This window comes from Aotus nancymaae, unplaced genomic scaffold (assembly GCF_030222135.1).
Source record: "Aotus nancymaae isolate 86718 unplaced genomic scaffold, 86718_ANA_hifiasm-v0.15.2.pri h1tg000020l, whole genome shotgun sequence".
In the NCBI taxonomy this organism is placed as follows: domain Eukaryota; kingdom Metazoa; phylum Chordata; class Mammalia; order Primates; family Aotidae; genus Aotus; species Aotus nancymaae.
In genome coordinates this window covers 65490051-65505860 of record NW_026988432.1, presented here as the reverse complement: position 1 = coordinate 65505860, position 15810 = coordinate 65490051, and the positions used below count along the sequence as shown (strand labels likewise).

The 15810-nt window shown below is 37.5% G+C and overlaps 1 protein-coding gene and 1 long non-coding RNA gene across 2 annotated transcripts in view; one reads left to right on the top strand and one right to left on the bottom strand.

The window, feature by feature from the left end:
- The first annotated feature begins 320 nt into the window (after positions 1–320).
- On the top strand, positions 321–14609 carry LOC135276079 (uncharacterized). Its single transcript, XR_010343648.1, has 2 exons — positions 321–795; positions 2923–14609. It is a non-coding gene; the product is annotated as an uncharacterized LOC135276079 (long non-coding RNA).
- Positions 2086–15810, bottom strand: part of NDUFV2 (NADH:ubiquinone oxidoreductase core subunit V2) — a 32258-nt gene continuing 18533 nt past the window's right edge. The window contains exons 5-8 of the mRNA XM_012446795.2: positions 14483–14651; positions 12131–12240; positions 10187–10263; positions 2086–2241 (exon numbers count right to left, since the gene is read on the bottom strand). Coding sequence (XP_012302218.1) covers positions 2148–2241; positions 10187–10263; positions 12131–12240; positions 14483–14651 — 450 coding nt within the window. The 3' untranslated portion in view covers positions 2086–2147. The remainder of the gene's footprint in view (positions 2242–10186; positions 10264–12130; positions 12241–14482; positions 14652–15810) is intronic.

The window sequence follows — 15810 nt, the reverse complement described above, 5'->3', positions numbered from 1 at the left end:
TGCAGTAGCATTTGTGGCGACCGTGGCAGTGGCTGTGACTGGAAACTTCTGGAAATGGCGGCGGCGATCAAGACCCCACATAGGGTATTCACCTGTTACTTTTGCACAGGGCAGGTGGACAAGCGTGGTCCAACTCAGACAAAACGATGCTGCGACTTCAGCTCGAGAACTAGGTGAAGTTTCCCCGTTGAGCCGGCAGCGGCCGCCTGGCCCAGCGCTGGGCCGAAGCCGCACCTGTGCCCAGAGCCCGCGGCCCCCCTGCGCCAGGTGGAGCCCTGGGCCCCGCCCCGAAAGCTGGTAGCGTGCTCTTGCCCCGGGACTACGGGATCTAGAGCGCGTCCCTTCCCAGGCACGTCTTCCAGTGGGCTTTGTAAAGAGGAATTCGGTTTACTTTCACACACGTAGTGTTGGGGGTTTGAGAGGGAGCCGCTCAGGTACTGGGAAGGGTGCCTAAGGAAAACCGACCGTTGCAGCGTGGCAGTAGCGTGTACTCACTCCCTTCTGGGCGCGTGTTATTTACCAGAGGTTAATCTGCAACAATTTTGTAAATGCCTCAATTTAACCAGCGAAGGTGTTACGTACTCGGCGGGAAGCCGTTTTCTTCCGTTAAACTGCAGCATCCGTTTATGACTTAGTACATGCAGTTACAAGTTTATGTTAGACTGTCCTTTACAGTTACAAGTTTATGTTAGACTGTCCTTAAACGTCTTGATGACTGAGGGTTCAAATGTGATCACAGCAAATGAAGTGACATTCAGACTTGACAAGGACGGCCAGGTCCCGTCAAATTATTATGTAAGTATCAACCTGCATTGAAGATCAGTTTTTCCTTTCATAGGTTCCTGATTTCCCCCACCTAAAAATCATTAGGGTCAACAAGACTAGAAAGAGAGCCCCTTATGGATATTGGTGGAATAGTGTTACATTTATTTGGTTATTTATGATGTGAAATACAAAGAAAAAAATAGTCGCCTATGAAAAAGTCAAGAGAGCTCTAGGATAGAAGGAAGACATTTTCATTGTTACTTATTTGTGCCACTTGGAAAATTACTGTTTACCTTCTCTCAATTAAAAAAAAAATTCTTAAAGATATACTTAAAAACAATCATTATAGTCGAGCGTGGTCGCTCACGCCTGTAATCCCAGCAATTTGAGAGGCTGGCAGATGACTTGAGCCCAGGAGTTTGAGACCAGCCAGGGCAACATAGTAAGACCCTGTCTCTAAAAAATATATAAAAATTAACCAGGCTGGTGGCACCTGCCTGTACTCCCAGCTATTCAGGAGGCTGAGGCCAGAATATTGCAGTGGGCCTTGATCACACCACTGCACTCCAGCCTGGAGACAGAGCCTGTCTCAAAAAAAATAAAAATAAAAAGCATAATTACTAGTGAATAATCTGTCTCAAGTACAAGTGACATTGAGAAATAAAGCATTTATTAGATTAATATATATAAACTTATTCATGCACTAAAGCTGGCTAATCCCATTTGCAAAACTAATGTACCACAGCTAGTTTCTTAATACACAAAAGGTTTTATCCTTTTTTCTAAGTTGTAGTATTCATACCACTGAAGAGTTCGTAATCATACTTCCAATCCCTTCACCCAATTATTTTTTGTATGCTTGCCGTGTCAGAATAGCCAAGGATAATATCAAAAGTGTTGGGACCTTTCTTTTTTAAAAACGGTAATGCTTCTAGAGACAACTACCATATCTTCCTTAAACCTACAGTTTGACAACTATGTGTTGTAAATAGAATAATGTTTATAGGGGGCTCTGACAAAGTTTATAGAAAAATCATGTTAACTTAAAACTTGGCTGTAGCTAAAGATGGGAAAGCAAAACATTTGAAATTTGACTGAATTTTTACTTCACGGTAACCTGATACTGATAAAAGTGATCTGGAAGTTGGAAATGGGTGACACTAGAGTAACTATTAACTAGATTATGTAATAATGTCTTCACAGTTAGCCATAGACTTTAAAATGGTGCTCTGTTATTATGATATAATATTTAGAGCTGCAAGTTGCCAAGGTTACCACCAGGATGTACACAAAGCAGAATAAACAAATAATAAAAAAAAGTTTATGTAGATTGGAAGTTCATATTTTATTTCTGTAGTGACATATTTACAGTTCAATGTAAGTTAAAGGCCTGCTTGTACACCAAAGCCAGGTCCCTTGGGTGGTTCAGTCAAAGAAGTAAGCCCTCCAGCTGGCTCACAAGAGAAGCGTCCACTCCTGAAATGAAAAACAAGTAATATTAAACTATTAATGATTAACATTTGCAAATTTTTACTTAAAAAAATTATGATTGTTACCTCACAAGAGCCTAGTTAAGTAACTATTTTCACCCCAAGTATTAGCATGAATTATTTAATTCAAACATTTAAACTGATGCAAGATTTTCTCTTTCTAAAGTTAAATATGGAAAAACATCAGAATTCACCATAAATATAAAAAATACAAAGTAGCACTAATAGTTCCTATTTACTGAGCAGTATGCATACATTGGCTCTTTAATCTTTACAATGCCACAAGACAAGTGATACTGGCTTTATTTTACTGATATAGAAACCAAATTTGGGAGATTCAACATCTATCCAAGAATCAAAGCAAAGAACTAGCAAAAATAACCCAACACCAGAGGACATTTTTAAAAACCATGTTTTAATAAACTAGAGCACTGTATTTCTTTTTATAGTTAAATTGTATTTAGATTGAGATCCACAGTCACAGTGAATAGAAGGAATACACACACTTATACACTGTATTTGGAAATAGACACTGGATTCCTTGAGGAAATAAGAAGATTTGGGACAATGTCCCTTAGAAGCGGTGAAGTCAAAATCAGTTTGTATTTATGTATTATAAAGACTATATTAGTAGTAGTAATTTTCTGATAAAAAGTTTCCAAACCAGGATGGTCACAGCAGCCACAAAAGGAAGCAAACAAGAACAAGTCCTGACAGAGCAATTTATGAAGACATCCAGCACAGAGGTAGAAGAACCTGTCTGTCTGTCAACCCCACACACGGTTTCCCAGGTAATTGCTCACCTCTGCCCTGTCTGACCTGTTTCTAGAGCCCAGCTCAGCACTTACCCATAACATTTCACCCCTCCACCGCTATTCCGTGGCTTTGCTAATTTACCTGTTCCTGCCACAGATTTACCTAAAGAACTTGTTCAGTTTGTATCTTTTCAACCCCCTCTGGCTATGCCCTTCACATTGTGTCATCAATCCTTTAAGTCTGTTCTTTAGCACCCTAGGAAATCATTTTTTGTTGGAGACAGTAAAATGACACCACATAATCATTTGTAAGATCTTTCAAGATATCACAGCATAAAATAAGAGTTACTAAGTAATGAACAACGTCTACAAAGTCAGAAAATAGTTAATATATTTGGATTATAGGTCTTGTTCACTACAAAAACAGATCAAAAGCAGTCACTGTGTATTGTCAGAGCCTGAAACTAATGTAGGGTAAGCAGGAAAATGATACTTTTAAAAAAACACAACAATATTACACTTTGCAATTTTTAAATTTTATTTATTGCTTTTGAGACAGGGTCCCACTTTGTCACCCAGGCTGGAATGCAGTGGCGTGATAATGACTCACTACAGTCTCAACCTCCTAGGCTCAGGTCATCCCCTCACCTCAGCCTCCCGAGTAGCTGGGACTACAGGTGTGCACCACTATGCCTAGCTAATTTTTGTATTTTTTTGTAGAGACAAGACCTCACCATGTTGCCCAGGCTGGTCTTGAATTTGTGGGCTCAAACAATCTGCCCACCTCAGCCTCCCAAAGTGCTGGGATTACAGGCGAGCCATGTGTCCGGCCTGCAATTTTTTATGTTATCTAGTGATAGGCACCACTGCTGCTCTTTAAATGCCAATGAAATTAATTTGGAGAAACTTTCTTCACCTTTACTACGTTTTTTATGGTTTAAGCTCAGCTATCCCTTGCATCAGATTTCTTTTCTGCCTAAAACTTCTCTCTTGATCAAATGTTAGAATAGAATATGATTTGAAAGCTTCATTTTATATGTCTACTGAAAGCTGAGCATTTAGTATCTTAAAGCCTCCTACCAGTCTGGATAGATATGGGTCTTTTAAAATTAATAAGCTCCTTAATATTGACACTCTTTTATCAACACAAAGATCAATTTAGGAAGATTATAAAAACTGAAGTTTCTAGAACAATAAATGGGATAATCATAAATACTTCCTGAGTTCTTCACAGGATTATAGAATTTTATATATGGAAGTAATTTAAAAAATAATCTGGTCTAGGCAGGGCACGGTGGCTCACGCCTGTTGTCCCAGCACTGTGGGAGGCGGAGGCAGGCAGATCACGAGGTCATGAGTTCGAGACCAGCCTGACCAACATGATGAAATCCTCTCTCTACTAAAAATAAAAACAGTAACCGGGCGTGGTGGTGGGCGCCTGTAATCCCAGCTACTCAGGATGCTGAAGCAGGAGAATCACTTGAACCCAGGAGGCAGAAGTTGCAGTGAGCCGAAACAGCATGAGCAACAGAGCGAAACTCAGTCTCAAATCATCATCATCATCATCATCATCATCATCATCATCATCTGGGAGTTTCCTAAAGTTTGTTCCATGAAATTACAATCCCATGACATTGTATGTCTAGCTGTAAATCTCCTTCACACAGTGTACTTTAAAATACTACAAATGCTGTAAAATCCTCCAGTAAAGCCTATAATTTTGTTTAATCTACTAAAAATGTAACCCCTGCCTTTCATCTGTAAATATGCCTCAGAACACTCAAGAGGCAGTGAGCCAGCCCTATTCACTCACCTGAAAGCCACAATTTACACTAGTGTTTTTCACTTGTGAACTAAAAATGATTTTCCTGATACCTCATGCTTAAAGTGCCATCTAATAATTTACCTTGTCTTCACTGGTTTTTCAGTCATTCTAACACTATACGTATGCGTACCATTTTAATTCATTTGCATTCTAGAAAACTTGGCCTTTCCGTAAACTTTCACAGCTTAAAGTACTTTATATAGACAACTTACTTTATGAAAGTTTAGTGCTTATCTTTTTACTATTGCTGAGATATATCTACCACTGTCCCTACTTTTAGTATAAAACCAAAAGTGATGCTATTGTCTAGAGTCATCTATCAACAACTGCATTGGAACTGTAGCCTAGCTATATATTTTTTACATCTCAGGTATTACCTGCACCCCACAGAATTATGCAAAATTTAAGATGTCTTTATAAACTAAATATGAAGAATTAAAATTGGATTTAAAATAAGTTATAAACTTATCCATACTAAAAAATTGCTACCTATTAATAACCTGAAAACAAGCTTAGAATTTTTCAGTGCTTTAAATTCATTGAAAATAAGAACAATCTCAGCACAAAAATATTTAGTAATGTCAAGATTAAGAGAGTACAGCTGACCCCTGAATAACATGAGTTTGAACTGCATGGGTTCTTTTACTAATTTTGGCCAGGTTAGACCTGGCAGTCGTACTCAGGAATCAGTTACTATTGAACCAATTGAATTCTTATACATGGATTTTCTTCAGCCTCTGCCACCTCTGATACAGCAACCCCTCCTCTTTCTCAGCCCGTACAACATGAAAATGATGATGAAGACTTATATTATGATCCACTTCCACTTAATAGAGTAAATGTATTTTCATGATTTTAACAACATTTTATTTTCTCTAGATTATTTTGTAGTAAGAATACAGTCAGGATATAATATGCACAACATACAAAATACGTGAAACTGACTTTGTTATTCATAAGGCCTCTGGACAACAGTAGGCTATCAGTAAAGTTTTGGAGGAGTCAAAAGTTACACACACATCTTCAACTGCATGAGCAATCAGTGTCCCTAATGCCCATGGTATTCTAGAGTCAACTGTATTATCTTACCACTGCTTTAATATTTTCAGTGGTCATTTACCAATGATGATGATAAAGCAGTTTTGAACCACATATCTTACATCAATATTTTACTAATTTTGGCCAGGGCAGAGCTGGTGGTTGTACTCAGGAATCAGTTACTTTCGAACCAGTTTAATTCTCTCGGTTTTTCATCACGGAGACGATTAATTAGTACCTCTTCAAAGAGCAGAGATATTTATTATTAAAATACCAATAAAAAAAGATTTAGACAGCTTTGGTTAAAGAGTAACTATAACTGTATTATGGTTATTGCTATACCAGTCTCTGTCATTATCCTATATATTCAAGATACTAACTTGAGGAAGTAAAGTGAAAAGTTCTTGTTTTCATATGCTGACAAGACATTCCAGTACTGCCATGTCCAAATACAAGCTTTATATAATACAACATTGGCAGATGCTTGCAATTATTAAAACCTAAGTAGACTTCTGTCTGCTTTTTAAATAAGAGGTAGGAAGTAAAAAATAAAAATAAATTCAGGCACTAATAATGGTGAAGTCTTTGGCTCAAATCCAGAACACTGTCAAGAAAAATCTCTGTAAAACTATTCACAATTACTGATAAGGAACATCCCTATTATTATCAGATGTAAAAAATGCTTAATTGAGTACTTAGGTCCTGCTTAATGTTAAAATACAATGTTAAAGGGCCGGGCGCAGTGGCTCATGCCTGTAATCCCAGCACTTTGGGAAGCCGAGGTGGGTGGATCACGAGGTCAAGAGATCGAGACCATCCTGGTCAACATAGTGAAACGCCATCTCTACTAAAAATACAAAAAATTAGCTGGGCATGGTGGCACGTGCCTGTAATCCCAGCTACTCAGTAGGTTGAGGCAGGAGAACTGCCTGAACCCAGGAGGCAGAGGTTGCAGTGAGCCGAGATCGCGCCATTGCACTCCAGCCTGGGTACCAAGAGCAAAACTCAGTCTCAAAAAAAAAAAAAGAAAAGAAAAAAAAATACAATGTTATTCCTAATGAATCTGCAAGGAAATAAAATAAATACAATGTTATAGCACCTCATATTACAAATAACCGATTTTAATTTCACCCCAATAATGTAGTCCAGATTTATAATTTTAAATACTTCCTTTAATAACTGATAAATCCCCAATTTGCATTTCCAGCCCTAACCTAGTCCCTGTATTCCAGGTTCATATCTACCTGTCAGCATCATACCATGAATGTCTAACAGGCATCTCAACCTTACTATGTCTAAAATAAAATTGACACTTCTTCCCCAAACTTGCCCTACCATAAATCTCAATTTTAGGTAGAGGAACCTTGGAGACGCTCAAGCCAAAAAGCTGGAAATCACTCATAAATCCTCAGTCTCACACATCCACTAAATTCTCATCTCCACATAGCAACTATGACAGTATTTTTTAAGACTGCTCATATCATTCCCTACTGAAAACATTGCAACAACAGTTTTTATTATATTTAACATTCAGCCCAGATTACTTATCTGGGCCCTTATCTCCTCTGACCCCTTCCACTGTATTCTTTTTTCATCACCTCACTGCAATCATACTGTTTCCTTACTTTTGTTCCAGGACCTTTATACATCCTCTTTCCCCTCCCTGGAATATTGTTCCTTCAACTTTTTACATGGTTCCCTCTGGCTCTGCATTCAGGTCATGGCTCAAATGTTACCACCTCCAAGAGGCCTCTCCTTACTAAATTTACTCCTAATCTAGCCCCTAACCCTGCTTTATTTTATTGTGTAGCCTTTTATATTACACTAGTCATCTGTCTCCAACACTAGAAGATATATGAGAACGTTATCTTATTTATAATTGTATGCACAACCTAAAATAATGCCTGGCACACAGCAGGCACTCAAAAAATGTTTGTGAAAAAAAATGAATGTTAAGTACGTAACGTAATGTGATATAACAAAGCAGACAAACCAACTATCTGTGTGGCAGGAGAGTAATACTGGATTAATGTTGTGAACCACAGATCCCACAGTTCACAAGAAGCAAAGCAAAAGATTCTAAACACCAGAGTGGCCAGGCGTGGTGGCTCAAGCCTGTAATCCCAGCATTCTGGGAGGCAAAGGTAGGGGGATCACTTGAGGTCAGGAGTTCGAGACCAGCCTGGCCAACATGGTGAAACCCCGTCTCTACTAAAAATATAAAAATAAGCTGGGCGTGGAAGCTTGTGCCTGTAGTCCTAGCTGATCAAGAGGCTGAGGCAGGAGAATCGCTTGAACTTGGGAGACAGAAGTTGCAGTGAGCCAAGGTCCCACCACTGCACTCTAGTCTGGGTGACAGATCAAGACTCCATCTCAAAAAAAAAAAAAAAAAAAAAAACCAACATCAAAGTTATGACTACAGAATTTAAAACATCAGAAGAGAGGAACCATCTAAAGAACCCAAGTGGATTTCACAAGGAAATCTGCACTTGAGGTATTTTTTTTGAGATGGAGTTTTACTCTTATTGCCCAGGCTGGAATGCAATCTCGGCTCACCGCAATCTCTGCCTCCTGGGTTCAAGTAGTTTTCCTGCCTCAGCCTCCTAAGTAGCCAGGATTACAGGCATGCACCACCACGTGTGGTTAATTTTGTATTTACCGACGACCTCAGGTGATCCGCCTGCCTTGGCCTCCCAAAGTGCTGGAATTACAGGCATGAGCCACCATGCCCAGCCTGAGATATTTTTTTAAAGTACCCAAAAGGTGAAAGAAATGGTGGGTTGAAATACAAACATAAGAATAGCATGAATTTATTTTAAAATACCCAACTCCTAAAAAGCAGCTGAAGCTTGTGGAAAATACTATGATATTTGTACTTTTTGGGGGGATAGTTGTCTATTTAAAGCAAGAATAAGTAAGGGATAGGAGCACTAGCTAAGATATTGTAATGTCAGATGACTAACAAAAAGTTTCACTGCAGTTGCCTCCATAAAGGGGAATGATTTTTCACCAGGGAAATGATTTACCTCCTAAAAGAGAAGGTATGCCCAAGAAAGTGAGGAATTAGGAAGAAAATGCCAAAATTCTTTAAGCAAATTCAATTCTATAGGCTGAGGGTGTTGAAGACAGTATATGTTTCTTAGAAAATAAACATGGTCAAAAACTAATGGTCAACAGGGGCCAGCCAGCATTTACTAAACTTAAGTTATCCTGAATTGACCTCATTTTCCCATTAAGTAGGGTATTATTAGTACTTCTAGAGAGCAAACTATAGATCCACTCATACCCTTTTAGTAATTCTACTTCGAGGAATTGTTATTTATAACAAAGCTTAAGAAAAATATTTTAAAACAGGAATAAGAACACATCATGCTGTTTTAAAACATTAGAATACCGTATGGACATTAAAACTTCCAAATGTGCTGAGAGAAGAAAAAATTTATATATATAAACACAAAAAATTTGAGGGATTATGACTTAAACCATGAAAACATTTGCTAGTATTAAGAGAGAATTTTGAGTGATTGGACACATACATATGGAATAAGGGTTTGTTTAAAAGACCAAGTTCATAATTGAAAGAAAAGTAATTAATATAACATAAGTATGGGATGGGAGCAACCTGGATAAACAAACAGTGAACAGAAAAATATGTTAATTGCGTAATGTCTCTGAAGTGAGAGTTGATATAATTAGGCTGAATTATTACAAGTATAATGTCTGGAACAAAGGAGGCAGTCCCACAATGCTCTGTGCTCCTCGGTATGTATCTCAAAAAAATACCATGATTAGTTTAAGCATCACATTAAAGTCACTAGCCAATTAGAAAACCCACAGAGGAGGGAGACCAAAGCTATGTCATGTGAGAAAAACAATGAAATGATTGTGGATATTCAATCTGAGAAATAGATAAGGGGAAGACAAGATAGCTACTTCAAGTAACTGAAGAGCTGTCATTTGGAAGAGGTACTAAAATTGTGTTGATTAAAAGGGCAGAATTGGATTTTTAGGTAGAAATTAGAGGGAGATAGTCTTTGACTCAATCTTCTATCTGTATGAACTTTTAAATAATGGAATCTCTATTTGTATTAAAATTTCCTTCTCTATAAATATTCAGATAGGTATCAGATGATTATCAGATAGGGTTTTAGGAAAAAAATATTCTTGCTCTAGATGAGATTCATATAGATAATACTATCCAAAGCTCCTACAAATTCCTATGAATTTAGGGTATACAATTTTTAAAATTAAGTTTACGTGAAAGATTAATTTAGGTGAGTCACTAAAACTTATTATATATAAATAAAGCATACCTTGGCCCAGGTTTTGGGATTTTGCCAGCCTTGAGCTCATCAATAATTTCTTCAATATCCTTAGGTGTCAAATCCTCCTAGAAAAAAAAATTATAATAGTCATATGAAATTACTTTCTTTTATGTCCATATATTTATATACATACTTAAAGAGACAAGGTCTTACTATGTTGCCCAGGCTGGTCTCCAAATTCTGGGCTTATGCAATCCTCTTGCCTCAGCCTCCCAAAGGGCTGGGATTACAGGCATGAGCCACCGTGCCTGACCCGAAATTACTTTCTACTGCTGAAATCTGTAAATCCCTAATGCCAATTATTTTATTGTCTGTCTCGGTTCACAGGATAGTTACCAAGGCATCAACAATTGATTAACTCCTATATATAGTACATACTGCTAAAAATAATATGCAACAAAAGCTATAGCTGAAGAGGCAATACAGATTATTACTTTGAATTGAAACGTATTTGCATTTGCGTTCTGGCTCCATTACTTACTAGCTAGTTATCTTGGACAAGTTACTCAGCCTCCCCAAGTCTGTTTATTTGTAAACCTAATTCAGCATGTTTTTGAGGATTAATGAGAAAATATATAAAGTAGAACAGTGCCAAGGTACATACTAAATAAATGCCATATTCTTGAAGAAACAGTAAGACAGTAAGGTACAAAGTAGCTGTAGTAACTTGTTAAGTAGATGCCTGATATCTGTCCCTAAAGATCTCATTACTGCTAACTGAAAGAATATCTTTCTTAGACAAATCCATCCACAGCCTACTATATTTAGACTTACAATGCTTTACAAAAAGCCTTGACTGTCTAATTCCTATTTAAATCAAGAAATAAGTACCCAGAGGCCAAAGTCTCAATGAAAACCAAAGGAAACAAGTGGAACACCAAGCAAACTTGGCTTCAGGATTTCAAAGCTTAGAGGGGCAAGGGGCAAGGGGCAAGGGACCCAGCCAGCCCCACAGAGGCTAACAAGAGATCATCTAAGCCACACAAAGGTCCCAAAAAGCTTTACCCTCAATGTAAGGTAAACTGTCCCTCAAAGAAAACTGTTAGTCTGGAACCTTTCACACTGGAGGAACAGAGGCCTAGGGTATAAGGAGAGGGTGTTTTGGGGGCCAGCAGTACTGTCAGGAACAAGAGAGAAACAAAGCAAATCCCTTCTTAAAGAAAATCTACCTCAAGTACAGTCCCTCCAAAATTTCCATAAACAAATTTCTAAGAAATATGAGCTAACAAGGTATCTTGAATGAAAAACGGTGATATAATTAGGGTAGCAAGTGATTTTTAAAGAAATATGGAAAACTATACATATATATGGATAGTAAGAACATTTTTAAAAACTTACAAAGAAATCAAAGTTAAAAACTTAAAAAAATAGAGACAGAAATAATAAAAAAAAAAAAAAAAAAAAAGACTGCAAAACTTGTGAGATCCAGCTGTAGTACTTAGAGGTATGATACCATCTCTATAAAAATTTTTTTAAAAAGCCATGTAACATATTAGTACAGCTGCATACATAAATAGACACAATTTATAATAATGGTTATCTCTGGGTATAATAGGAAGAGAAGAAGATTTGGGATAGAGTGTTTCACCTGTGTCTGCAGCTTATTTCTACAAATAACGATGATCACGATGATGATAGTATCTAAAGTAAAATGTGGCAAAATATTACTCTCAGTTAAGTCTTGGTAGTTGCTACACGAGGATTATTTTCTGTATTTATATGCAAATTATTAAATTTTTCATAATTTAAGTTTTTAAATTTGTCATTTGAAGTTAAATGCAAAAATGTTTAAAGAATTTTTTTAAACCTAGATATTTATGGTAACCATTTCTTCTAAATGCACAATTCAGACACCAACATCTAAGGACACAAAATTAAATATTTTAAATATGACATCATACAACTTTAATTTTTATTACATGAAATACTCACATAGTAGTTGTCATTTATTTGAACCATTGGTGCATTCACACAGGCCCCTAAACATTCCACTTCTATAAGAGTGAAAAGTTTGTCAGGTGTAGTCTCCCCAACCTTTATTCCTAAAAATATAAATAAACACTATAAGGACCAGGTTATATTTTAATAGTGATTTGGTTTTTAAAAAACCACACACACAATTTTTACAGAGGTACAGTAAAAGTTTAAGAGTATTAAGTGTTTTTAAAAAGGAAAAAAATCTTAAGTCAGGTACAGTGACTCATCCCTATAATCTCAGCAGTTCGGGAGGCCATGGTGGGAGGATGGCTTGAGCCCAGGAGTTTGAGACCTGTCTGGGCAACATAGGGAAATCCCAGTGCTACAAAAAAATAAAAAATTAGCTGGGTGTGGTGGTACACGTCTGCAGTCCCAGGTACTCAAGAAGCTGAGGCACAGGATTGCTTGAGCCTAGGAGGTCAAGGCTGCAGTGAGTCATGATTGTGCTACTGCACTCCAGCCTAGGTGACAGAGCAAGACTGTCTCAAAAAAAAAAAAAAAAAAAAAGAAAAAGAAAAAGAAAAGAAAGAAAAAAACTCTTAATGTAATATTAACATTCAAGGAATTTTTTAGTGGACTTGTTCCTTTAAAAGCAATCAAATTTCAGGGGATTCATCACCAGTATTTATTGTTATACAGCAGTGCATCAGGCTGTATTATTTTCCATTTTGATTGTAATAATTAAACTACTAAAATCACAGTCACATTCTCAGATTTGGCAAAGACTCAGAAAACTCCTAATGTCAAAGATTATTAAGGATGTGAAGAAAATGGGTAGTCTCATACATTTAAGGAAGGCATCTGGGAAAAATATGGTAACGTCTGACCCTTCAATTCTACTTATTGTAAACAATCTCAGTATACAACAGGGTAAGTATGGAAAGATGTATGTACATCAAAGCAACTGCAGAGTAACTTGTTTATAACAGAAAAATAAGGCAGGCCAAGCATGGTGGCTCACACCTGTGATCCTAGCACTTGGTAGGCCAATGTGAGAGGACTGCTTGAAGCCAGGATTTTACAACCAGCCTGGGCAACATAGCAAGACCCATCTGTAAAAAAACAAACAAACAAACAAAACAATTAGCTAGGCTTGGCAGCATGCACACATAGCCCCAGTTACTTGGGAGGGTTAGGTAACGGATCACTTGAGCTCAGGAATTGGAGGCTGCGGTGAGCCATGACTGAGCCACTGTGTAACAGCCTGGTGACAAAGTGAGACATCAACTCAAAAAACAAAAGAAAAAAAAATGAGGCAGACACAGATATTGTGCTGTAGAAATGCAGCCAAAATAAAGTCTAAAAAGCAAGCGCACATACAGTATTTATATATTTAATAATTAAAATGATACAAAATCTACAATTAATATAGCCAATTGTTATCAGGATTTATACCTTGATGGTGTTGGGGGTGGGAGGTTTGAGCCAACTTCAGCTGTTTTATTTTTTTATTTTTATTTTTTTGAGACACAGTCTCGCTCTGTTGCCCAAGATGGAGTTTAGTGGCGGGATCTCATCTCACTGCAGCCTCCCCCCTCAGGTTCAAGGGATTCTTCTGCCTCAGCCTCCCAAATAGCTGGGACTACAGGCGTGCGCCACCACACCCGACTAATTTTTTTGCATTTTTAGTAGAGACAGGGTTTCACCATATTGGCCAGGCTGGTCTTGAACTCCCGACCTTGTGGTCCACCCGATTTGGCCTCTCAAAGTGCTGGGATTAAAGGTGTGAGCCACCACACCCAGCCTAGCTTTCTGTTTTACATGCAAGTACTTTATATGTACTTGCATATATGTAGTTTGGAAGTGTAGCAATGGCAGTTTTGTATTGGAAAAATGCCTGTTTACTTTTAAAATGCTAATTTACTTTTAAAATGCTACTAGAATAATATCTGTTTCACATTTCCCTTCCCAATGCTCATATCTTATTTGTTCCATGACTTCTTTGGAAGAATATAAGGACAATAATGGTCACTTTTTAATATATCGCATGCTGTCATAGCATAAGTGAAACGTAATTTTCTAAGTGAAACAATCTTCTAAACAACAAAAATTTTATAAGTTCTGGAAGCTTTTCAAACATACTGATTAAAAAAGAAAAGATTAAAAACTCAGCTTTAACACTGAGAACTTAGGAAGAAAATCAAATAGGAAGAAATAAAGGTGGGAAAACACAGCAACACAAAATATTACTGGCAAAGTACAGATCCAATAAGATGACAGAAGTTGGAAATTTTACTTAGAAATGTACAAATCTAGAGAGACGATTCTATTTCTAAATCAGTGTTACAAATACCATGTATTCCCTACCAAGCTTTTTCTGAATGGCCTCCAGTATGCTGTCAGAGTTTCGAAGCATGCAGGGTGTAGTAGTGCAGACCTGAATGTGATACTTTCCAACTGGCTTTCGATTATACATTGTATAAAAAGTTGCTACTTCATATACTCTCATTGGAGGTACCTGTAAAACTTCTGCAACCTAAAGTATTAGGACATTTAAAAATAAAATAATTACAGTGTTAGTAATAGAGCTTTAATTATGTTATACAAAGTATAATTTCAATGTTTCAATCTGGTAAAAACAGAAAAGGTCTTCAAGAGCAGAAAACATATGTCTTGGATAACTGGGAGATATAAACTCTTCAATTTTTACAGACAACGTGCATATACTTAAACCACGCAGAGCCCAAAAGTTAACGGAGTTACAGCACTTCCTCCTTCTACCCTACTCTCACCTCCTTCTACCCTATTTCTCTCAATCTTTAAGTCTTTCACTATTAAGAATTTCTACTTTCATCATTTCAACTCACATTTTTTTTTTTTTTCGCTCTTGTTACCCAGGCTGGAGTGCAATGCGCGATCTCGGCTCACCGCAACCTCCACCTCCTGGGTTCAAGCAATTCTCCTGCCTCAGCCTCCTGAGTAGCTGGGATTACAGGCACGCGCCACCATGCCCAGCTAATTTTTTGTATTTTTAGTAGAGATGGGGTTTCACCATGTTGACCAGGATGGTCTTGATCTCTTGACCTCGTGATCCACCCACCTCGGCCTCCCAAAGTGCTGGGATTACAGACGTGAGCCACCGCGCCTGGCCTCAACTCACATTTTTTAATCTGTCTAAATGACAAAAAATTGACAGCCAAACCCCAATAAAGGAAGCAATTAGGTTGTTTAAACCCTCACCAATTTTTTCAAAAAAGCCTACATACAAATGGTACAGCACTTATCTAAGTAAACTCTAAATTTTATATCTCTACATATATGCATACACATGCATACTCACACAATCACACACTCCTCTCCCAGAATAATCCAACACACTACTTCTATTTCATATCACAATACTCTTTTGAAAGTTGGATCACATAGTCTAGCACTTCCTAAGCCTTCACATCAAGACATTAATAGAAAATAATTGTTTTGGCATTCTGGTGTTCAGGACTAAGGGGATCACTAACTCAGCATGCCTTTCTTAGGACAAGTCTGTTAGGGAAAACAAGGCTTTCTAGCTGTTTGCCAGGGCTGGTCCTTGTCTATCGTGACTTATAATTCTGGCTACAACTTTCTAGGTGACCTAAAAAGTTATCATTAAGACTTACTATCTGGCATTCTTAAAAATTATACATATATCCATGTGC